The 25,611-nt window shown below is 41.2% G+C and overlaps 1 protein-coding gene across 4 annotated transcripts in view; it reads right to left on the bottom strand.

Annotated features, from left to right (window-relative positions):
• Positions 1–6,893: 6,893 nt before the first annotated feature.
• arap1 (ArfGAP with RhoGAP domain, ankyrin repeat and PH domain 1) overlaps positions 6,894–25,611 on the bottom strand; it is a 66,586-nt gene continuing 47,868 nt past the window's right edge. For 2 of the 4 annotated variants that reach the window (XM_030067026.1, XM_030067029.1), the window contains 14 exons: positions 23,595–23,807; positions 23,041–23,146; positions 22,782–22,929; positions 20,779–20,862; positions 20,584–20,658; positions 20,225–20,342; positions 19,271–19,384; positions 17,655–17,800; positions 17,408–17,490; positions 16,761–16,820; positions 12,610–12,673; positions 11,843–11,998; positions 10,204–10,241; positions 6,894–8,944 (listed from right to left, as the gene is read on the bottom strand). In XM_030067026.1, the coding sequence (XP_029922886.1) occupies positions 10,221–10,241; positions 11,843–11,998; positions 12,610–12,673; positions 16,761–16,820; positions 17,408–17,490; positions 17,655–17,800; positions 19,271–19,384; positions 20,225–20,342; positions 20,584–20,658; positions 20,779–20,862; positions 22,782–22,929; positions 23,041–23,146; positions 23,595–23,807 (1,388 nt within the window). In that variant the 3' untranslated portion in view covers positions 6,894–8,944; positions 10,204–10,220. The remainder of the gene's footprint in view (positions 8,945–10,203; positions 10,242–11,842; positions 11,999–12,609; positions 12,674–16,760; positions 16,821–17,407; positions 17,491–17,654; positions 17,801–19,270; positions 19,385–20,224; positions 20,343–20,583; positions 20,659–20,778; positions 20,863–22,781; positions 22,930–23,040; positions 23,147–23,594; positions 23,808–25,611) is intronic. The other 2 variants (XM_030067028.1, XM_030067027.1) reach the window with 2 other exon arrangements.

Genomic DNA, 25,611 nt, shown 5'->3' on the forward strand with positions numbered 1-25,611 from the left:
TTTTGTTTTGTTTTGTTTTGTTTTTTGTATATTCCAAGGCATATACTTCAAAAATACATATTACATTGAGTAAATGAGACAGCCACGGGGTTGCTGTAAGGTTTATTTTTTCACTTTGGCAGACCTAGGCTAATGACTTCCATAGACTTCCAGTCTTTATGCTAAGCTAACACGAAATGCTACCCATTTGAACTGAACCACTGGACGTACAGAGGTGAGAATGGTATCAAACATCTTGTCTCACTTTGGGTATTTTGCCCAAAATGTTGGAGGGTTCCTTTGAGTTATCAGTGTGTACTGTATTTTGGTAGTTTCACTTCCTCTCCCTGTTCTCCATATTCTTATTCTTCATCCTCCTCCTCCTCCTCCTTCTTGTCGTCTCCCCACATTCATCACCTCTTCCTCCTTGACCATCAGTTCCACTTTCTGCCCCTTCTCTCTCATCACTCCCTGCCTTCATTCCCTCGTTTTCCCTCTCTCCTTCTTGTCCTTTTTCTTTCCTTTCCAAGCATGCCTCCTTCATCATCAACCTCATCTGCTTCTTTTCTTTCCTGTCTCCTCCTCTTCTTCCTCCTCTGTTTATTTTCCCCTCTGCTCTTTGTCATCCCCTCTCTCTCCCTTCCCTCACAGTAGTTTCTTCTCGCTCCTCCTCCTCCTCTTCCTCCCTCACCACAGTGATTGTGTCCGAGAGATAAGCTGGGTGTCAGACATGAAATGTTCTCCAATTTCTCTGTCTGCCACCGGTGAGAAAGGGGCAGACTGAATGATACCAAGAGAGAGAGAAGGGAAGAAAGTGGAGATATAAACAAATAGAAGCCAAGGAACACAGAGAAAGACTGAAAGACAATTTAAGTCTTATGCATTTTAGCTGCGACTGTAATCCAGAAGTGCTTGTGGCTGAGTACAACAAAAGAAAAAGCTTAAATTGCATATCACAGCTTGAGTGGAGCGGTCAAAACAAGAGCAGCCAGACACGAGTACCAGCAACTGAGAGGCTTTGAAAGCTCTGGAATGCTTTTTTGGTTTGTTTCTGTTGCTTGAATGTATGTTTTCTCAGTTCAAGGTGACAAATGGTGAGAAAGAAATGACAGAAGAGAAGGAGGTCAGAGCAACAGATGAAAATGGCCCAAAAATAGCCTCCTCCTAAAACCTCTGAAAGTGATATTTGGTTTCTGCGCTCACCTCTCCCCTTTTGCCAGTCTGGGGCAGGACAGCTAGACAGTCGTGGTCTGATTGACTGTGCAGGGAAGGGAAGAGGAGAGCGGTTGCCATGGGGATTGGGAGAAGGGTCTTTTTTTCTTTTTTCTTTTTTTTCTTTTCCTCTCTCTCTCTCCGTAGGACCAGTAATTGGTGATAAACTCGGAGGGAGGGGCTGGAGGGGGGCAATCAGATGCAGTGAAGCACAGCGACTTTTGCAGAACTGAAGAAGCGCTGCAGCACTCCAGGAGTGCGCTTGCTTGAGAAGTTAGTTGGCATATGTGTGAGCATGTGTGTGGGAGAAGGACGGACTGTGTGTGTGTGTGTGTGTGTGTGTATATGTGTGAGGTTGTGTGCCAGAGAGAGTCCTTGTGAGTGTGTTTTCCAGTCAGCTGGAGGTGACTGAAGACAAGGTGCTAATGAAATGTATTAAAGGAAATTGTTCAGCTGAACTGTATCCAGCTGGGAGTTCAGCTCCATTCAGCGCTGCACCTTTTAACTCTCTTAGCACCAGATCGACTCTCTCAACCCCATTTTCATTATCAGCTGCAGCCTGCAGGAGCAGTTTCAGGGATGTCAAGGGTCCTGCACAGATACACCTGCGAGTAGAAAAGACGGTCAAGGGTATAGGGCAGGTAAAGGGCTACAGGCTACACACACTGAATGTAAGAAATAATAGGGACGCCTCGCTGAAACTGAGTTGCATTTCCTTTTGCACCGTCTGCACTTCAGTTATTTCAAACCTTAAAGCTTCTCTAACTTATCTGCTTCTCTTGCAAAATGTCAATCAATAAAGATTTCAGAAGATGCAATCAAAACTTCTTGATTTTCAAACATGAATTTTTGCTTGACATACCCACCTTATAATTTTCTGCCTATGTGGCTAACAAACATGTCAATATTCATAAACCACAGGCACCCTGGTGGCTCACTGGACATGAGCACACACCACATATCAAGACCTCAGGCCCTTTGCTGCATGTCATCCCCTCTCTCTCCCGTCTTTCATGTCTCTCTCTCCTCTCACTGTCAAATAAAGCAGAGATGCCAAAATAATAATCTCTTCCATCCATAAAAAATCCATAAACAACAGAACTGCTAATTGTCTGTGTAAAGCAAATGTTTCCCTGGGAACCATCCTCTGGCAGAGAGACCGTTTCCCTCCGCCCATAAAAACACAGCATTGCTGCTGCTTTTAGGAAGACTAATGTGGACAATTTTATTAAGGATTTGGAATACGGGTGTGAAAAAAATAATAAAGGTAGAAATAATGACATCAGAGTTGGCAACTATCACTGCTTGCTTTGAGAAAGGATTAGCAGAGAAAGTATATACATGTTGTAGATATTAGGCTAAACATGCTAAATCAGTGGTATGTTCCTTTAAGAAGATATTCAGTCTCATATTCACTCTTAAAATCTTTTTCTTTTTAGGGTTAGTTTTTTTTTTGCATTCTGCTGTATTCATTAGACGGTGGCAGTGGAGAGTGGAGACGACATGCAGCACAGGGCTCAGTCTGGATTCAAACCCAGGCCGCTGTGATAAGGACTGAGCCGTGATACGTGCTCTATCAGGTGAGCCACCGGGGGGCGCCCTCAAAATCCTCTTTTAAAACAAGTGTAAAAACCTGCCAGCTTGATGAGATTATCTTCGTTTCCACTGCAGTTTCACTTGTTTCACTGAATATTTCACAGAACAAGTATAACTATGATGAAACGAGGCAGAATAAAGCAGATCAGCCCACTGGTATCAATAAAGTGACGCTTGATTAAAGAAAATTCTAGAAATAAGTATATGGAAACAAAATGGAAACCAGTGGGATAATCACATCTCCCTGGCAAACTTTATACACTTGTTTTATGAGAAAAGATTTTAAGACTCAGAATGAACTAAATGATTTCAAATGGATATTTTTGCAGTGTAATCGGTGGCTGCTGCTGTTTTGTGATTGCTAATGAGGGAAATGAAGGGATAATGGCTTTTACCTGAATTCACCTCATCAGTGTACTTCATGATTCATTGTACTTCGGTATGAATTGGATTATGGGTCAGAGGTTTTGCAACAGGATATCTCTTGTGTAAGAGATTGCACCGGGTCAAACATAAAGAGAGAATGATGGCTGTGAAAGGAAATGTGAAAAACAATCAAGTGTTCCTCCAGAATGAGGGCAAACAATACAGGACGATAAAAAAAATGAATGTCAAACTGTCTTGTGAATGAAGTCCATCTGTGGAAGACAGTCCAATAATCTGAGGCACATTTACTGTGATGAAAAAAGGTAAAAGTGAGTAAAAATTCAATGCATTTCAACTATCATCATCACAGATGGACTTCATTCACAAGGCAGTTTGACACTCATGTTTTAATGTCTGGTGAACGCATGAAAAGACTTAAATGTCCTTAACCATTGGTACTTTCAGAGCACATGTGAAGTCTAAGCTCCTCCATAATTATTCTCTCGTGGCTTTCCCTCAGCCTCTACAGGAAAAGTTTGTTAATAATGATGTGGCTTCTAAAATAAAACAGCAGTAGGTGACTGATAAGAATTTTTTTACAGTAACAGAGAGGTCGGAGCGCAGAGTCAACCAGGACAGGTGTGTGTGGACAAACAGGGACTTGAGTGTTTCACTCAGCAAAGCTTATGAAGGCTGGAAGTCTGTGATCTGCCATTGTTACTGAGCGCTTTTCGAAAACTTGTATTTATGACACTATTAGATGAGGGTACAAAAACAAACTGATTTTATACAGAGAATGACTGCAATCTATTTCCCTATGACATCTATTTCCCTTATGCTCTCCTTCCATATTTTATATGGTCCTAATAAAAAAATGTCTTTCCATTTGCCCCCGCCCACTCTCTTTGACATGAGTTTCACCCTCTTAAGATCTGACATGTGATTCACCCCATTACCAGAGCAACTGAGTTACTGATGGAGAAAATGATGTTTAGAGGTGCATTGCAACCCCTGCATTTTTTCTTTTCTTTTCTTTTCTTTTTTCTTTCTTTCTTTTTTATTTTTTAACTTGCAGTCCTTTAATTCACCTGGAAGAATAATTCACGCCAACTTCCCTGCAGGAAGCCTATCTGCTATGTCATTTCAAGACTTTAGTCACCATTCAGGCAAATAGAAACCCGGTCACAGCAGGGCTTAATAGCATGTTATGTACTGCAGTTATCAATCACAACTAAAATATTTTGCTAAATTACTCCTCTTAGGGAAGATGTTTATCTGTTATTGAACTACAGGAGGTTGTTTTTTACTTTTTCTGGATTGTGGCAGCAAAATCTATACTGTTGTGCAGACTTGTCACCTTAAGGACGGCCAAAACAGGATGCACAAAAGTCAAACTGGGTTGCTTTAAATTACGATCAAATCAATAATGCTTCTACTTTCACTTGTTATTCTAACAGGAAAAAAAAATGTAACCAATCTATTCCTCATTTTGCTCGGGACCACCTGTGACCCTCTCAGTGACCCCTAATGGTCCCTAAACCCCAGTTCGCTCTAACTTTTTATATGTAATATCAGAAGTGACTGAGTTAAACTATGTGGCAAGTTTTAAGATAATCTAATATAACACACACACACACACACACACACACACAAGAAAAAAAAAACACAAAAATAAAAAGTAAACAAGTTTGGTGGTTTGGTTTATGTACATTTCCTTGTGTCAGCACACATCTTCCGAACTTTGACAGCTACTTATCCATGTCTGCTACTGTACTTCAGCACTAAGATAACAAGCACAGAAAAAAAAAGAAGGGACACGCTGTCTATGAAAAATGTGTCAACTTGCTGACACAGCATGTCACTACCAGCAGACTGCTCTCAATTAACACTTCAGACAATAGGCCTACAGTGAGCCTCAGACAATACTGGTTTTCATAGCTTAATGAGTACAAACGCTGCTAGATGAAGATCAATACCTCTGATGCGAACGCCGCTTGTTTAATTGGCTTCCTTGACAACAAAGCGGAAAATTTGGCAGAAGATCCTGTTCAGGGAACGAGAGCCAAGGGAATAAACCAGCGCTGTGTGTCCAACCACAAGTAATAGATTTGGTATTGTCATGTTGTGTGGTATTGAAAATTTAAGACAACATGGTGCTCATGGTGTAAAGAAAAATGGAAATTTTCCTGACACATTTTCTTTCTTCTCTTTTCTCATTTATTTTGAATTCAAAGTCTTTCTGGCATTCAGTAAATAGGCCTACACTGGCACATCTCACTAGTTAGAATAATCATAATCCAGTGTAACAGAGTCATGCAAACATATCTGAGAGATTTAAAAAAAGAAAACTAAATATTAAAACAGCTGCAGAACATTTTAATTACCATGTGGTTTGAATAATTAAACAGCACACAGGTAGAGTTGGCTAAATGAAGCTCTTGTAACATCTTAATTTTTTAATCATTAGAAAATGTTAACAATTAAATTATGCAGCAAATTGAAAAGCTTAGCAGTAACGTCATGGTCCTCTCAGTTTCCAGTGGAATATTTTTTCCTGTAAAAGCATCATGATCTGTGGACCTCATTTTCTTTAAAATGGTTTGGTGTCTTTTCGCTCTGTGTTGGAGGCGAGCGAGAAGCTGCGGCAGAGCGGGGAGTTTCTCATCACTAAAGCTTGCACCGAGGTTGTGCTATGCACCATTAAAAATAATGGGTATCAACATCTTAATGCAACGTGGGTTTAAAGTTACCAAATGTATTAAGCTGCAACTTCCAAACATGACTTAGCCTCATCTCTGGCATTTCTCTTTTTTCTGTCCCTCTCTCTCTCTTTTTCATTCATGTTCTGTTCTGTCATTTGCCTCCGTCGCTCTGCCTTATGCAACCACTGCCATGACCTATATGGTAAAGGCCACTTGCACTGAGTGTATTTAATCATACCCTCGTGAGGATGTGTGGCCCCCGGTAGGTCTTCTTTGTATGTGTGTGTGTGTGTGTGTGTGTGTGTGTGTGTGTGTGAGTGTGTGAGAGAGAGAGAGAGAGAGAGAGAGAGAGAGAGAGAGAGAGAGAGAGAGAGAGAGAGAGAGAGAGAGTGAAGGTCTCCTGTGCGTGCGTCCTTTGTGGGTTTCTCCGGTGTGTATCTCGAGGTACAGAGTGACCCTGATGTGTCAGCTCTGCTTAGAAGAATGAACCGAGAACCGGTGGACCACTGACTCACTCATTCACTTTCTCTCTCAGACACACACACACACACACACAGGAAACCTCCTGAGGGTTCTCCCTATGATCACTGTACCCCGCCCACCCACACATAGGCCTGACATTTTTCCTCGAAGCACATCTACAGGCTTCCATTTTGTGGCTGCAGCGTGACAATGTTATGAAATCCACAGGACCAGCAAAAGCTCTGGGCCCTTTGTATATGTGTGTGTGTGTCTGTGTGTGAGTGTTAATACACATGTGGTGTATATGTGATGTGTGTTTGTGTGCAGTTTGCCGAGCTGTTTTCAGAGCAACCTGACAGTCTCTACACTAGTTTAATAAAAAATAAAGAAGACACATAAGAGGGTTACTATGAGAGTAATGCAGTGCTGGAGGGCAGCGCACACACACACACACACACACACACACACAGACACACACACACACACACACACACACAGAGTTTTGTGAGTATAAATAACGATGTAATTATATGCACAATCAGTGATTCACTGCACACGCAGAAAAGCTCAAATTCAACTGTTTGAATATGTTTATTAGAGTTTCACAGATGCACAGATCAGTAAAATGAGGAGAAATATAAGCTGAGACATGAGAAAACATAATTACATTTCTACATAGAGCAGAGTCTTCTCTTGACTCTCTCTCTCACACACATACACACACACATGCACGCACGCACGCACGCACACTTACTTCAAACATAGGTAAAAGTGTTTCTACACTGAGGCTAAATTTTTAGCTGAACATGATGTCATCCCAGAGGATTTGGAGCAGATGCGTTCAGCAGCTTAGCACCTATAGCTCCCTCTGCTGTCCAAATAAATAAGTACACTTAACAACGGGGGAGGGGGACTTGCCGGTACACAGGCAACACCACAAAGTAGTGAAGATGGGCAATATTTAACACCTGGCAGCTTTTGGCAGGTAAAACATGAATGTGTAAGACAATTTGGATTAGGTTTCTGCAGAAATGAGGATTCAATAAATTCAGATTTTGCTCCTAAATTTGTTCCATGTGCACCCAGTTTTTATACAGTTATGATTTTTTTTAAAAAAGGGTTATAAAAATATGGTGACAGGTATGGCGGTATGGTTGTCATTTTGTTGGAACAAAATCAGTGTGGGCTTTAGATAAGGGAGAAAGGAGACATTTGTTATTCCAAAGTGACTCATCCACAATTTGAAACCCATTAAGTACCACCAGTTCTAATCACTGGCAGAGCCGCTCATGCATATTACCTCAAAGAATTACCTGTGTATCACAGGCTTTAGCAAATGACCTAGAGAGAGGAAGCAACACTGAGGAGTGTGTAATGAGAGGGGGAGAGAGTGCAGCAGGGCACAGTGGGACAGTCATGGTTACTGATCAGGCCAGAGCAAAAACGGCAAAGGAGAGCTATGATTAACAGAAGATGGGAAACCGAAAAGTTGATGTATCATACAAGAGAACGTTGAATCAAATCCTTCTCTTGATGTTAAAAATTCCATAAATATCCGACATCCAATTTGCCCGAGTCTGAGACTGACCCCACCACCCCATCCTCACACACACATATATTTCTCCACTCCACTCCCACTCACATCCACAAGACACACACATATGCCAATGTCCACAGACACAGACACAGACACACACACAAACACACACACACACACACACACACACACACACAATTGTGACCACCTGACTATGGTTGACACGGTGCACTAAGTATGAAAACAGAGCCAGACACTGATTTGTCATCCATCACTGTCTCTTGTCGCAGTCTCAGCCCCTGTGGAAAATCAGGTTACAGCCTTCTATGTCTTCAGCTTTGCTTAGCAACAAAACATTTTAAACTGAGGGATTGTCCTGATAATTGTTCTTGGGGGAACAACGCAGACAGGGGTTTAGAGGCATGTCAAAAATCAGCTACAACTGTATGCAAACAAACACTTCTATTTTCTACAAAAAAGGATCAAAAATCTGTTGCCTTAAAAATGAAAGGGCAGTTGCTATGCACTCTGAGCCAGTGCCTTCATAACCTGACTAAATCTTTATTTCTGCAAAAATAAAACGTGGTTTTCTCTCAGCACGTTGTTCATGCTTCTGTCTCATAATGCAACACGGTGGTGATGTCACGTGCCGCCGACCGATGACGACAGTGGAATGTTTCAGGGCGGGCGCCAGACTCGGTGCACTTTGGGCCGGAGATAATGTAGGACGTATTGAAGAGCGACTGTGGTCCATAAATCTGGTCTGCTTGGCCACTGCTGGCCGTTTTTGTCTCATTTCATGCCACAGCTCCCAGCTGGTGCCAGTGGGCAGCCACTGTGCATCACTTCATGGAGTTAAATTCATTTGTGCTTAAAAACGATGCAGATCCAAGCAACCCAGTGTGGGTCCATTTTACATATGATACTGATGTCTGTTTATTTATTGGTCCATATTTGTAGGAGCAGACGGCAGTGTGGGACACACTCCACGTAGCAGTGTCTGTGCTTCCTGAGTGTGTCTTGCTGGTTCCTACGGTTGCAGAATGATGATGTCACTGGGATCTTCAGAGGGCATCTGCCAGCCATCTGCCTTGTGAAGGACGGACATACGCAGAGTCAGGGAGGCAAGATCAAAGTGCAAGTTCACATCTTCAGCTTACACCCATTTTCAGCAACTTTTACACAACTATTTGAATTTTAACACATTTTATAATCAGAGGTAACAAAGATCTTGACTCTGATGATACATCAACAATACACATTTTTTAAGTCTCAGCTGACTGAAAAAATGCAGATCTCTGTGGTTATGAGGCATTTGCCCTGAATTGGCTAGATGTCTTGACATTTTACCTCAGTAAATACAAGAAATATCACTTGTAGCATTTTTTGCCCCACTTTTTTTGTTTTAAAAAATCCCAGCAATCGCACCAACTTCCTTCTCACTGCACTAGTCAGACTTTCTGTTTTAAAGCTACTTTTGAGAATGATATTTTATGCACTGCCAAAATCACCGATCAAACATGGCAGATAGCTGCTGGGTGGCAACCGGAACAAAGCCCAAGTGGAAATTTTACAGTGAGCTCTGTTTGACCCAACACTCGGGTTAGGTTGCCACCTGATGCAGGTCCTTCAAATCAATTAAAATAAGCCACTATCTTCAAGAAGCTGTCACTTTTTATTAACGGGTATTGTTGGCTTTCATACGCTAGCACCTTGTTTGCTAGCAGCTGTCCAACTCTGTTTTATGTGCGCTCACCTCTACTGTGTGATTCACTGTCAACCTGTCGATCAAAACTCTGTTCTGAATACAACCATGATTACTGAGGGTTAGGAAAATTAGGGTGCCTAAAAACAGGATTTATTTTTGAAAATATAGGCGAAGATGCTTGTAGTGATTTTATTGTACTTTTAAACTGATTTGCCAGCAGCACAAATTGAATATTGAGATACCAGTATTTTTAATGACCTTTGATGAAACTTTAATGTATTGCCATCCCTAACCCTCTAGGGGTCAAGACTAAAGTTTCCCTGCTGACTGTGAAGGTCTCTGAACAGAGCAGCCGGATAACAAACTCCAGATACGATGTGGACTCAACAGGAAGCAGTCAAATGAACAGATAACACCCACCACACTGACAGCCAAAACAATGGGCTGGAATTTATGATATTTCAAGTTAAATGTTAATCCATGAGCATTGGTCTCAAGCAATGCACAAGATACAAAGCAACTCACAGGGCTGTTACAACACAGAGTCAATGGTCTTTTTCAAAATTACTTTGACATTAGTAAGTCTATTAGTAATTCTGTCATCCATCCTAAAACTAGTCTGTGTGTGAAAATAGCCTTACCTTACTCTACGAGTTCATTATCGGACATCTCTAAGGAGCTGAAAGATAAACAATAGACGAATTATGACAGGGATCCAGCTGGAGAAACTGGAAGTGTAGCGAGAGAAAAACAGTGAGAGTGTGTAAGGCAATAACATGGCAAACCTGGAAATCATGTTACTGCCTTGGAAAGTGATAATGGACTGTGGTGAAATGTTAAGTGTTGCTGTAATATGCAGTAAAGCAAGGAGAGGTATGGGATGGCAGCAGGATAAGACAACAGCATGATCACATTGTGAATGTGGGCCCACAGCACCGCCACTGGGGGCAGAATTGGGGACATTGTGAGGCAAGAGAAATGGTTATCAAATAAATCTGATTACACCGTGTCAAACTAAAGTCATGCAGTTTAAAACATCCAATGACATTCAACTACTTTTGATTTTTAACCCTATAACTGCCACTTTAAGTGCCTAAAATGCTGGCAGTTCAACATTTGCACTAATATGAGGAGGTAAGACTTGGTGTTGCTGTCTTCTATCTCAAACAACACCTAGATATCAGTCAACACTGCAGAAATGCAGAGAACACATTTTAGTGTATGTGGTCTCTTTGAAGAACAGAACAGATGGAGATGATATCGATGCTGCTGAATCCGTCTGGTCCAGTGTCAGCCCGCTGATTTATTTTCTCAAAATACAACCCAACAAGCCTCAGGCGATGATGTTTGTCAATTTTCTTGCCAATTCTATAAATCTGTGAGCTGATATTAAGCTGGTACTGCAAATCACAGTTATCATAGTTTGCCTCCGGGCCCTGAGTTCACGGCAAATGTGTTATTCTTTGTTTCTCTCCTGTTTCCTTGGTTTTCTGAGGAAAGCTTTGGCAGCTGGGCACAGACAGAATAACTCTCAGTCCAGCACTGGTTCCATGCCCAAATGCCCTACAACATGAAAATCCTGTTGTCTTCTCCTCTGCACATGGTCTTATGGTCTGGATTCTTCAACATTTTCAGAGCAGGACCCAAATATTGTAAATAATTAAGTCTCTAAGAACAGTGTTTTATTGTAGTGAAATGAGGGGAATAACAGGGAGGATGCCCACAGCCCTTAGTTGGAGAATCCTGATCATATCATGAGTTAATCAAAAGAGAATCACCGACAGAGATGATTGATCCTGTGCAGGTGCAACCCCAACCTCTGTTGTTCTGCTGGTTGGAGAACAACAGAGTTTTGCATTGTGAAACATTCCTGATGTCCTGATGTCCCATCAATCTTGTATCACACAAAAAAACCTCAGCATCACCAGATATCAAGGGCATTGAGTGACCAGTTTTTTAAACTCAGATCTTTACTAGAAGGGACTCAAAATGGCTGTGCCAAAAAGGCTGATCTGGCATCAACACAGAGCAAAATGTATTTTGTCACTGTGTCATTCTGATTAGAGATTTGTTTCCCCATTCCCAAACACAAACCCATACTATTACAACAAACTACACAGTGGCCACAAGATCAATGCAGATCTGTGCTGCGGTACCCTGGGGGAAGCACAGTTGGGGTTTGGACCACCTGTTCAGTATGAATGTCTCTGATTAGCCAGCAGCTCTGAATTGAGCTGCGTTGTTGTCCACTCTGCCCAACTGATTGGTATAGTGACTCACAGCAAGTGCGTCTTGGCTGAAAGCTGCTACGCTGTTCCGCATCTCATTCTCACTGCCGTGCAGCGGTATCAGTGACACGTTACCATGATGAGTATCGAGCACACGGCTCATGCGTGTCTGCTGTAACCCGTCCACAGGCCACACATCACCGTCATACTTTAATGAGAGACAGGCGGAGGGAGAGAGAGAAGAGGGAGAGAAGAGTCGATTAAACGTTTTTATCAATGTGTGGTTTTATGCTGCATCAGTAATTTGACCAGATTAGCCCTATAGAACAAATTTCAACCATCAGATATGGATTTTCACCCAAGTGTTGGGTGAGTACAAACTGCTGTACACAACATGTTATCACAGCTGGATTAAGCAGCATTTGCAAACAGTATGTGATAATTGTTGTAACTTGCTTGGAGAATCAGATGAGTGGTCAAATATGACAATACAACAAGTACTGCCAACTCAGGTTTAGATCATCACAGGACAGAGTATCTGCAAGCAAATTTAGCATACTTTTGGCATGACTGGCATCTTATGTGAGCTTATATGAACTGTTCTGCTGCTCTAAGCCCACTCATCTGGCACTCCATGCAAATGCTAAGGATTATATCCCAATACCACATGATCCAAGTCTGGCATTTGCCCACCGTTAGGATTTTTGGAGACTGGAAAAACCAGGAGAATATAGCAATATTTATGACTGCAGTGGAGCTGCAAATAGTCAATTATGCCTGTTGAAGACAGCTGAGATAATGGATTGTGTGTGATCTCACCTGGATACTGAGAAAAGTAGCAAACCACTCCCTCATGTCTGACTGAGTATCGCAGCAGAGATACCTGCAGAGACAAACAGCAAGAGAGAGAGAGAGAGAGAGAGAGTAAAAGAGAGAGAGAGAGAGAGGGAGAGAGGGAAAGAGAGAGCAGTAGCAGGGAGATTAACTGAAATTGACATACTCTCTCTTACTGTGCCTGGTGGAAGTGCCGGGAGCATAAACACTGGGTGTGATTCCTAATTTAAACTCCCAACAAAGAGAAAACCTGATTAGGACCCTCAGCATGTGTGTGGGTGTGTATGCCTGTGTGTGTTACATCTGTGTGCCTGCATGTGTATATTTTTATGCCACTCAGCTTGCCATCAGATGGCCCTCTGAGTCATCAGCTGTGCTGTGGTGCTAGGCAGAAAGCCTTTATTTATACCGTCATTATTATGAGCGCAGGTTTGCGCCAGACAATCATTAGAAGGCTCTCTACTGAGACACAACAAAACATAACGCTGATACATGAATCACAGCTATACAGGGGTGTATAAACTCAAACACCTACCCACACACAAATAGGCAATAGCACGCTGTGCATACATAAGTGCACACCCACACATGTAAATAGAGCTACAGTGTGGAGACGTAACATGTGCAAACACACACATCACGTACAGAGAGCTCCTCCTGCTCTCTGTGGGGGTTTTTATCATTAGCGGGCTTAACAGAGCTCATTAGTGCTTCTTAGGAATCATTATGTCAATAGGACAGCCACCCTAGTCTATCAACACACTCACACACACACACACACACACACACACACACACATCACACACACACACTACACATATTGCAATTCTTATTACATTTCTTTTTAGTTTTAAGGCAATTAATAACTTCTCATACAGCAGAATATCCAATGATAGTTATATAACAGTGCAGTAGAATAAGCAAATGTTCATTTATCATTATTGCTAAAAGCTGCAAGGGCATTACCGCACCAGATCATTCCAGAGAGAGTTTTTCAGCATTGCTGTAAGCTACTCTGCAATGATTGCTAATACACTGCTAAAAAGAAAAGAAATAAGGCAGAAGTAGGGTACAGGGATGGGATCAGTTATATAATAAACATGATAAAAAATATCCAATGTTCAATTCACCCACATTTCACATTGCAACAAACCATTTTGCAAATCATAATAAAGATTTCACAACAACATAATCAAAATCCCTTAATTTTCAAATATGAATCTCTGGTTGAAACACCCGCCTTATAATGTTCTGCTCTCTGGTCAACAGAAACATCGCCATTCATAAACAATGGAGTTGATAATTGGCTGTGAAAAAAAAAAAAAAAAAAAAAAAAAAAACATTTCCCTCCACCCAATTTCAAGTCATCAACAGACAACAGTGCTGCTGCTTTTAGGAAAACTAATGTGGACTTTATTATGGTGAGTTCTAAAATGGTCATGACTTTGCATTTTCATACTGTTTCATCTCAAATAGGTTAAAATTAAACATAATCAAGCTCAGGTGGGCAAGGAAGACTCGCAGAGGGCTGACACAAGACCCACAGCCATGGGCCTGAACACTGTGAATGTACACACACTCACTTTTTCACCCTTTCTCACCTCATTTTTCTCCACTCTTCCATTCACCAAGTTTTCTTTCGCTTAATTTTTTTTAACATTTCCCCCTCTCTGCATAACACCTACATTCTCTTCCTTCCTCCATCTTTCCCATTCCTCTTTATCTTTTTTTCCACATTCTTCCCTCTCTCCCTCCATCTCTTCCTCTTAGATGTGTGTGTGGGTCTTTTGTGCAGTGGGGGTCATGCGATGATGGAGCGTGACAGAGAGGTGTTACAGTCTACAACGTGGTGAGAACAGCACTCCCATTACAACAGCACTTGGGCCTGCTGCTGTTGACACTGAAGAGCCTTGTGTAACACGAACACACACACACACACACACACATTCATGCACAAAGACCTCCAAGTGCATGCACATGAACGCAAACGCACGGGTGAACAGACCCAGATTAGCATAGAGGCATCACTACAGGTGTATTTAATGTTTCCCTCCTGGGTGAAGGTCACCTTTAATGTGCCTCCATCTCCACTCTCTCATGCAGGGATCTGACCTGGTTTCCCTGACTAAACACAACTCGCGAGCTTTCGCTAATAGAGGCCATGTTTGCCTATGCGTCAAAAAAGTGATTATAACATAATTAAGGATGCAAGTAAACTCTGTATTCTGATTCATAGTGGAAGTAAACATAACTTCAACAGCGTACTGTGTGTGGAGTACGCCAATTTTATTTGCATTAAGAGAAAGTGGGTGAGAAGTGTGCATTTTTTGGATTCTAGTCAAGTAGCACAGACTGCTCTGGGCTAGACCAAAATAGTGGGTAGCAGGAGTCAACATCTCTTAACTTTTGAGAAGTTGTGCTTGAAATAAAGATCTAAGTTTCCAAGTACTTGCAGACTAACAAACTTAAAGGAATACATTTTGGGAAAAACACCTTTTTTCCGATTTACCCTGACTGAAATAAGATGTTGGATACCATTTCGACCTCTGTACATCCAGTGATTCAGTTTCTATGGTAGCTTTTCATGTTCATTTCAGCTTAGCATGAAGACTTGAAGCCTATGTGAGTCATTAGCCTAGCTCTGTCAAAATGGAAAAAAAAAAAAAAAAAAACATTGGAGTATTCCTTTAATGGGTGTCTTCCCATGACGTCTGAGTCTGGAGGGGCTGTCTAGTCCCACAGTTCATCACATCCACAAGGGGGGCTCATGCAGGCCTCCATGTAAACTCTACACAGAAGCTTTTTTAGGGTTAGTAAGACATGGAGTGGGTGTCTCATTTATCCCAGCCATGCACTTTAATAGCCTTAAAAGCACTAAAGCACTTTATCTTAGCACCAGCATCATGTCCTTTGTTTTATGTTTTAACGTCTTGCTCACATGGCTTTTAAAGTATAAATGCTTCTGCCAAATCAATTTCCATGTGGAGGGGGTAATAAAGTTGATTTTGAATCTTGAATCTTGAACTTCCCTGCTGTGGTGCAGAACTCACTGCTGGGATTACTCAACATTCAGAGTGGTAAGGACGGGACGGCGTAAGACATTACTGAAATACAAAACACAATAAATAATAAAAATAAAATGATGGAAAAAAATCCACACAAGGTCTTCCTTGTAAATAATTAACACTTAATATAGCTTTAATCCTACTTATTTGCAGACATTTATGTATTTTTTTTTTTAATCACTTTCGTCTTACATTTGTAGGGGTATTGATGTAGTGGGGTTTGATATTACAGGCATGCACACTGCAAAAACTCAAAATCTTACCAAGAATATTTGTCTTATTTCAAGTCAAAATGTCTTATTTCTAGTCAAAATATCTCATTACACTTAAAATAAGACATGATCACCTAAGAAATAACTTGTTTTTAGACAATCTTCACTTGTTTCAAGCTAATTTTCACTTGTTTCAAGTGAATTTTCACTTGTTCCACTGGCAAATTTTGCCAATGAAACAAGCAAATTTTGTCTAAAATTGTCTAAAAACAAACAAATAAGACATTTTGACTTGAAATAAGACAAATATTCTTGGTAAGATTTTGAGTTTTTGCAGTGCATACATACAGTAAAAGGGCTAACAGTTTCTTGAAATGGGATTTGTATGGCGTGACTTCCTGTCCAATTTGTGGTTTTTGTACCCTCACAGCCCGACGCCCTTGCAGACTTGACGTAATGATGCAAAACACCCACAGTATGTGAGACCAAAGTCTGCGAGGGCTGAGTCTGCTAGTCCAGAGTGCTGACATTTGGATCCAGCCTATATACACAGATGAGATGGGGGTGCAACTGCTGTAATGATGACATTTCTATATCAAGAGATAGGAGAGACAGGAAGGTGGATTTGTCTAAAGAACTGAACCAGTTTGCGTCAGCTGGGAAGCACTGCTGCACACAACAGAGCTGAAGAGAAAAACAGCTTAGAGTGATAACAACTTGCAGGGAGTTTATTTGTTGAAAACTGTTCTTAAAGGCAAGAATACACAAAAAATGTGCAGAAAGAAATTCAGCCAAGACAGAAGTGCTCTGGACTATTATAAATGTAAATGGTACACAAATGATTGGACAGGTTACTCACCACTGCTGCCTCTCCGGTTTATCTTGTTTCTTACTCTCATACACCACTGTCAGGCCCCAGCTAGAGACACAGAGACAGAGGAAGAGACGGAAAGACAAAATGGTTTCAACAGCCGGTGTGACAGTACTCATTATCTGGTTTATTCTGCCCCCTAGTTGCCAAAGTGATCACAAGTTCCTTCGATAGATTGCACAAGGGGCAAATCATTGCATGCAACCAAAACTATAGAATGATGTTTTTCAGATATTACTTACCATTTTTTATTTAGAATAGAAACAGAACTGATTGGTTTCCAGTAGTTTTAAAATGTGGTTTCAAATTGTGTGCAGTTAGACTCATGAACTGTGACGTAAGTTCTGGTTCAATAAAAATCTATCAAAATGCATAAGGATAATAAATTCTCCGCTGTTCTCTGCTTATTTTGGATGTACGGTATTTATTAGTCAGCTCATGTGTGAACAGGAATTAATGCTTCATCATACAACTGCTGTGGAGCAGAGCAGGCCGAGGAGCGCCTGAGCCAAAAACACACCTCAAGCTCTGTGCTTAGAAAATATAAGGTGTGTGTGGACAATAAACCCCTGGAAAAGAGGTGGATATAACCCAGACATCCCTCCTATACCCTTCACCACACTACAGGTGCTCACCAGGTGGGAGGACGGAGTTTCTTCTTGATACCCAGGTAGACCTTTAGGTTCTTTACGGGCCAATCACGTTCTGGACGGTTACTCTGACAGACAGAGAGAGAAGGGATGAGTCTGTGTGTACATGTGTGTGTATGTGCAAGCATGTCGTTACATGAGGGATACAATCAGTGTGTGAGTACGTTTGCATGTGTGTATGTGTATAGGAGGGCATTACTTGAGTGAGTGTGTGATTGTGTGTCTCTCTCACCCTGACTTCTTTGTACATTCTGAGGGAGCCAGCGCTGAGGATGAAGTATCTGTCATTGAAGCTTCCAGAGGACAGTCCTAATACCGGGATGCTCCGCTCCTCTCGGTATTTCATAATCCCGTGTTTGGACACGTCCACTTTACTGGCTAGAGGGCAGAATCAGGATTTAAAGAGCAAATCAACACTACATTTCACAGATTATTATTTTTTTTTGCAGCTTTCAAATTGTTCTAGACACACCAGAACATGTGATGTAAAAGGAGGTGCCTCTGACAGCTGATGGAAAACACTGCTCTGACATCAGCGATTGGGGTAGGGCTGGAAGTATAACATGCTTCTACATTTTACCCACAGAAATCAGTGCAACAATAATTTCCTTTGAGAAGAAAACAATGATGTGGAGGTAAAGCAGCACACTGGTTCACAGAGACTTTTGGGTACCACTTTACATTTAGACTACCTTACATAGGGCTTATGAATGGTTTATAATTAAGTTATTCATTAGGCTGTAAACACTTTATAAATTATTATTAAACAGTTATCAGCAAGTTATAACACAGTTTTCATACATCGGTGTAGGATCACTATAAGGGTAGTCTTATTGTAAAGTGGCACCAGTAAGCTAAGCATCTAGCAGGAGCTCAGATTTTACAGAACAGATGCAGTGCAGCAGTAACTTGATCCGGCCAAACGGTGAGCGTGCAGTGGACAATGGGCAAGCAATCAGCATGAGCGAACACTACAGTGGAAACCTCCAGGCAAGCTAGCTTGTGGTCAGGAAACTGTTTATGTTTGCCACTATGTGATCTGAACCTCCTGTCCTATCGCTAACGTTACTGCGTTTGCGCACCTCACAATTAAAAATGTACCGATGTACCAAATCTCAGCACCGATGAACAGGAGGGATGGATCGGGCAGCTGCACTGTTCAATTCAGCTGCTTGATTTGAGTTTGTGAAGCCAAAAAATTGATTAAATGAGTAAATCATAAAATGTTGTCTTATTATCATTATTTAACGAATAATACACTGGATATCATCAAAGTGATTCGGTCGTGGCCTTGTGCCGAACATGATGACCGCCCTGATGATATCTAGCATGAAAGCACTCCCTCTGGTGTGATGTTGCTTAATTAATGATTTATAAAGCTTCAAAAAAGATCTCAAAACCTCTCTCTTTCAACTTGAATTTGCATAATTTTGTGTGTATGTATATGCATATGTATGTATGTTTGAGTGTGTGAATGTCTGGGCGCGTGTATGTTTATGTGTCCGTGTGTGTGTGTATGTGTGTGTGTATGTGTGTGTGTGTTGGTGGATGTGGAGGGGGCAGTTTTATTTTACTTATTTATTTATTATTCTGTTTTTCTTTTTATTTCTCTCTGTCTCCACTTCATTGATGTAAAGCACTTTGAGTTGCACCTGCTGTATGAACTGTGCTATACAAATAAAGTTATTATTATTATAAAGTGATTACAGCCAAATTAATAATCTAATTATAAATCGTTCATAAACCCTTTATGAGGGTAGTCTTACTGTAAAATGGTACTGAATGTGTGTGCATGCGTGTGTGTGTGTGTGCGTGTGTGTGTGTGTATGTGTATGTGTGTGTGCATACCCAGGTAGACGGTCATTGCCTCCATGGCGAGGTGTTTCTTGATGAGCAGATAAGAATCGGTGCCGAGGGAGTGAAAGATGGGTAAGACACGCTCCTGATGGTGCAGCAGACGCTCTGAAACAGAAAAGACAAGGACGTGTCAAAAAACAGGCTAAACAGCAACTTTCAGTAACCTCACACACAGTTTGGACATGTGCAAATAAGCCTTGAAGGAATTTTTTATAAAACTATTCGCATCACATCGATGAAGTCAGACCAAACATGGGATTTGAGAAAGATATTGCAAAAAAAATCTAATCTTCCTGTAGTCTGATGCACGTGAATGATTATGCAAGATGAAAGATCAGTTTTACAGTCAAAACAAAATCTCATAATATTAATATTTGTTAATATTAATTAAGTTAAGTTATTTTTTGTAATATAGGTCCTTTGCAAATGTTTGTGACTGGGACTGAAGACTCATTACGTGGAAGCTGATGTTATTTTGTATTGCTTATTACTGTTCGCATGGGGATAGCATTTGTAATGCTGCAAAAACATTTACTGAGTTGAAATTCTTAAGTTGAACATACTGCATAAAATAAAGAATAAAAAATGTTGCAATTTATTTACATGGATATCCAACATTCAACCTCATCGTTCATTTATACCATTTATAGGCAGACATATTCATGTGCTGTGAGCTCAAATTTTGAGGTTTGTAAACATTACGGACTGTCTGTTGGTGAGGGTCTGAAAATTGTGCATCAAGTTTGGTATAATTTGAATATGAACATTTGAGTTGAGTTTCATATGGGCTATATTAATGGATGTATCTCAAATGCTAGAACTATAGGATGTACCACTGATTTATTGTTTTTTTTTTTTGTTGTTTTTTTTTTTTGTTTTTGTTTTTGTTTTTTACACCGTACTGTTTCCTGTGGCACCACTGCCTTCCTTCCCCTTTCCTCTCACCTGTCTCGTCCTTCTCGCTAACCTCCCAGCAGCTCCAGTAGTTGTTCTCTTTTACCGGTATCTTGCGCCGGTCCAGAATATCACAAGTTAGCTCTGCCGCTGTCATAGAGCCAGGGATCTGAGGAAAAGACACACACTTTGATGCTACAGGGCTAACACTTTGCTGCCTACTGCTGTATTTGTTTTTACCCAGCTATTATGATATTCATATACTGATTTTTCACTGTAATAACACTGTACATCATTCTAAATAAGGGCATTGGCTAAAAGCTAAAACTAAAATATGAAACATGACCAGGCTCTTAGGTGACACTAAGTAGGATGAAAGGGAGGCCTTAAGTCCAGGGGTCAGAGGTCACCTTGACATGCTGCTCTGCTGTGTCGTTCTTTTCCTCCAGATACACTGTGCAGATGAAGTGCCCTGAAACAGTGCCCTTCACACACAAACACACACACACACAAATACAGAGTTGCATACACATGTACTCAAGTTCAAACAATGATTTGCACTGACATGTGTGAAGACACTTGTTGTGAGAGTATGTGTAACTCACAGGAATTTTGTTGTTGAGTTTCTCATGCAGTTTGATAATCGCGGTGATCTCATCCAGCTGTCTCTTCAGCTGCTGCTCATCCACCTGCAAATAAGCACGTACACATGCATGCACACAGGCAAAAAATAATCAGTTGTCAGCTACCGTAACACCTTGATTACTTTAACAACACTGCACAAGTCAAAAGGTGCTGCTGCCTTTCTTATACAACACACACACATTCGACGCCTCCTGTCCCAGTTGTTCCAGACGTAGGTATCTCATATTACAGTGTATCCACCCATCAGATACTTCTACAGTGCACCAGCCTAATGGTATCAAGCCAACCTCCGAGCCAACATTCTTCCTTGCTTGAGAGACAACTCATGACTGCAAAACTGAAGCAGATGTTGAAAGTAAAAAGTACTGCCTTAAGTTGCTATTATTAGTCTTATGGGGATCATTTCCAGCAGTGCTGCTACTTTGGGTAACTAAAAATCAGCAAATTTAAACATTAAAGGTAATCTTTGTAAGAGTTTTACTTTTATCCAGCCGACAATCTTCTCGGCAGGTCAAAAGAGGTGGAACGATGAACTTAGCTCTTCATCCCAATTTTGATCCTCCCATTACTGTGGATCTACCCACTTATAACCACTCAGGCTCATCAAACTTAATAAGCGATGGCGGTGTGGTGGTGGAAGAGCAGCCAGTCGCGAGGCCAATAAAACCCCAGGTTGGGTCCCAAATTGCCTTTGCCAGATCAAGATTAAAAATAAAAATTGGCTTTGTTATCAAAAGAGGGAAGAAACTGAGCCCGGAATGAAAATGTGAGTTGGACATTTTTCTCTCTCATTTTTCTCTTCCATTACTCAGAACCAGGCTGAGCCTGATACAGGCAGCCAAGCTGGCTCAGTAAGAATGTGAAAGGAAGGTTGTGCTCAGCAAGTGGCGCCTTTTCTTGTCTTCTTTAATAAGAAACCATGTTACAGAACAGGAAGCAGACCTTCAAGAAATGATGAAGTCTGGAGGGCAGAAATATCTGTTTCATGTTCTCTAACATGGTTTCTTATTAAAGAAGACAAAAGAAACTCCTGTCGCTGAGTGTAAACCTCCTTTAGATTTTTTCTGACCTTAAGAAGTTGTTTCCATTACATACAGAGGTAACAATGCTAATATTAGCATGGTATCTAGTGTTATGCTGTGATGCAGCATGTGCCAAGTGGTCAAGCCAAGTCACTTTTATTTATACAGCACATTTAAAAACAACAGGAGTTGACCCAAAGTACTTTATAATCATGCCAGAAGAATTAACAGAGCAAATGTACATAACTTAGGAGTAATAACATTGTTGTTTTCTGTATTCTGTATTCGGTACATGGTATGACAATGTTGTGTCATTTTTGTAAACACCCATTCAAATAAATTGTTACCCAATAATCCATAGCTCACAAGCCCTAGAGTGTTTTACCCACACAGATTGTAACTTTTTGCTGTGTTGCCTTTTGCATCATTTCTAGTAACATTATGATTCAAAGTCATGAGTCATTTCTGCAGGTCCTCTGACATATATTTGTCTCCTGACCCACTTGTGTTGTTATAAGTTATCACAGTCAGTGGTAATCTATTTGAGAAAAGCATTTGTTTTTCTAGGTAATGAGAGGCATATTCAGTGCCATTATGAACAGTGGAGACATATTATTCCTTTGCTTTGATTTAAATTCATCCTTCATGATTCTTCTCAGCATCTACCTGGGGAGCCATCTGACACTTGAACAGTTTTAGATAGTTTACCTTTGAGGCAAGAAACATGAGTGGGCAAGTACTATTTGACTTGTTCACTCTCCTCATTCGATTTTGAATTCAATCAAGAGCAAACCCTAGAGCCAAGAACTGTACTGTGAAAGTCACAAATGTTTTTTTTTCTATGAGTATACAATGAGTATAGGATGGACATCTGTTAAGATGAGAGAACACAATGCTTTCCCTTCATGTCATCCCTCTTGTCAAAAAGCAGTGAGTCTGACCTCAAAGATGTGTGTGTAGTGCTGTATGAGGTCCTCTATGACACGGCCGGCTGTGTAGTCCTTCCCGTCGGCCTGGAACAGCGTGGGACCGAACACTATGGCCAGGTTGTGGATGTTCATTTGGTTCAGCTCAGAAAAACGCTGCACACTGACACACAGAAAAACAGGGCACACATACACACATGGGTATATACACATGCAGATACATGCACAAACACAAGAGCATGTCAGTGTGTGCATATGTGTGCGTGGGTCTCACCAGTAGAGATGGTTGACCAGGGCTTCTAGTGTAGCCTGGTTGACACGAGGGAGTCTGCTCAAGAGCAACTGGTACTGGGAGATTTTCTTACTTTCCTCCTGGAGGGCTGCAGAGAGAGGTAGAGACTGATTTTAGGTGTAACATATAGACAACAGAAGTGAACGTAAGCAAATGGGGAAAAATGGGGGCAATGAGCTGCCTGGCGACACTTTTGTTTTGAACCTACTCATGCTGTTGAGAGCTGATCATTAATATCTAAATTTGATTAACTTCATGTTCAAACATGTTCAAATAATTACATGCTTAGCACAATAGCCCTTTTTTGCAGCATGAAATATCAAGTGAATGCAGGTGTTGCTAAAATTAATGAGGGTTCTGTGCCCTTTAAGAGCAGCAGAGCCTTTCCAGTGAGCCAGCACGAACAATATCAGCCCTGGCTGGGTTGAATCTAAATGGAACAGAACCCTAATCAATGCCAATATTGACACTTAAGTTTACCTGCTATTCATTTTAATTTACAATACGCAGTACACTAACAGTCCTATGTATCTTACCAGCAGTACTGAGCCACTCCCTGGAGGCGTTTGATGTGAACACAACCTCCCCTGACTCCCTGAAGAAGCGTTTGAGTGTGTTGGAGACATCGTCCACCTGGTGCTCTCCTTCCCTCAGATGGACGCTCCGCGCATCGCAGCGGAAAGCCTCACACAGCGCAGCCACACGCGAGTTTACCCCGCTCTTACGATAGATCCCCTCAGATGTCAGACCTAGGCAAAGACAAATACAAAAAACACACACACAAGCAAAGAATGTTACAGACAGAGATACAAACAAACAAATACACTCTTAGAGTGAAGAGCTCATTACTGTCGGCTGAAAAATCTCTGACTCCAATTTTGGTCACATTCAATTTTAAAAAATAAGCCGTCCTGTTGACCCTTGAGCTGATGAGAGCCTTAAAAATGCTAAAAGCTGAAAAATGCATGGGCATTAAACTAAATAAACTCAACTTTAGAGACAGGTTAAATAAACTTAAATTTGGATATTTTGTGTGTAGCTGTAGAGCAGCCACTAGAGGGCTTCTGGTGTCGTTTAAGAACGCTCCATTGTCTCTAATGTTTTTTTTTTGTTTGTTTGTTTTGTGGTCTTCTTTTACCACCTGCCTGAGTATTGAACCATGAAGACTAAAAGTCACACAAAAGCCCAGTGTGGGCAAACATCAAGGAAGTGCAAACCTGTTCCGAGCAGGGAATGTGGATTAGAGCTGTCAATCTGTGCAATGGCTTCACAACAATGATGAATCATCTACGAGGTATTCAGCAAAGATGGTCCTTGCTATGCTCAAATAACAACTCTAGCCCTGAAGGAAAATAATTCTCTATTCTTCTGCTCTTGCAGATCGGTATCGGTGAAGAACTGAAGAACAGAGTGGATGATGACTGGAGAGTGAGCCAGTGATGTGAGAGAGGTGAAAAAAAGGAGACAAAAAAAAAGAGACTGGAGTTTTCAGTAACTTTTAATTAGTGTGGCCATCGGGAATCTTGTGTTTTTTGGTTATCCAACCTTGCATTATTTAACATAGTTCTTCAACAACTCTTACCTTGGACTGCTGGAGGACGAGGACATGTTTGTGAGTAAGGCAAGCTGCGTTTGACAGCTGATTTCACTGAGACCAAATGCTGTGGAGTTTGTGAGGAGTGTATGTATGTATGTATGTATATGTTTGTATATGTACACACACACACACACACACACACACACACACACACACACACACACACAGAAGGAGATACCACAGTTTGGTCTCTTTGGTGCTACATATACAGTGATCTCACATGTAATTTTTAGGAGTCAAGGCCAGTGACTCCCATAATTAAGATATTCCTTAGACATTTTTGCCTTCAAGTGATAGAGACAGAAAAGAGTGACAGGAAAATAAGGCGGAGAGCAGGAGTAAAATGAAAACCCTTTACTTTTTCCAGGACACTATAGCTCTATTCATTTTGAAGAAACACTAGATTGGGGCAGTTCAAGAAGTGTTTCACAGTTATTGCAACTTGAATGACTTTGCAATGGGCTAAGCTATAGGCCTACTTTAAGCTATACTTTCCCAGAAAATCCCTGGTGAAGACCCTAGCTCTTGTGGGATCCAATAACTGAGTGACTTATTTCTCACTTGGACTCAGGGTCAGCAGGTTTAAACCCCCCCTGCCCTAGACTTCAAGCGAAACGGGTCATTACGTCATCAGATCTTGTGTCATGGTAAATGCCCACTGCCGGGATGTGGAGGTGAAAACAAGGAAAGTTCTGCCCTGATTTCCAGGAAAGCTGACAAGCAGGATTAACATTCCAGACTGAGAACTAAAGGATATCAGCGTAAAGCAGCTCACACAAAAACACACACACACTCTTACGTACATATGCAAACACTAGTGTATAAATGGATAAAGAAGTAGGGGTGAAAAGAGGACAACAGAGGGGGGTTGGAAGGGGGTGAGTCAGAGGGAAAGCAGTAAGGTGACAAGTGGGAAGGAAAAGAGCGAGACAAGGAGTGAGAAGAGTATGGGATGG

Source organism: Myripristis murdjan, chromosome 13 (genome assembly GCF_902150065.1).
Source record: "Myripristis murdjan chromosome 13, fMyrMur1.1, whole genome shotgun sequence".
NCBI classification, from domain to species: Eukaryota; Metazoa; Chordata; class Actinopteri; order Holocentriformes; family Holocentridae; genus Myripristis; species Myripristis murdjan.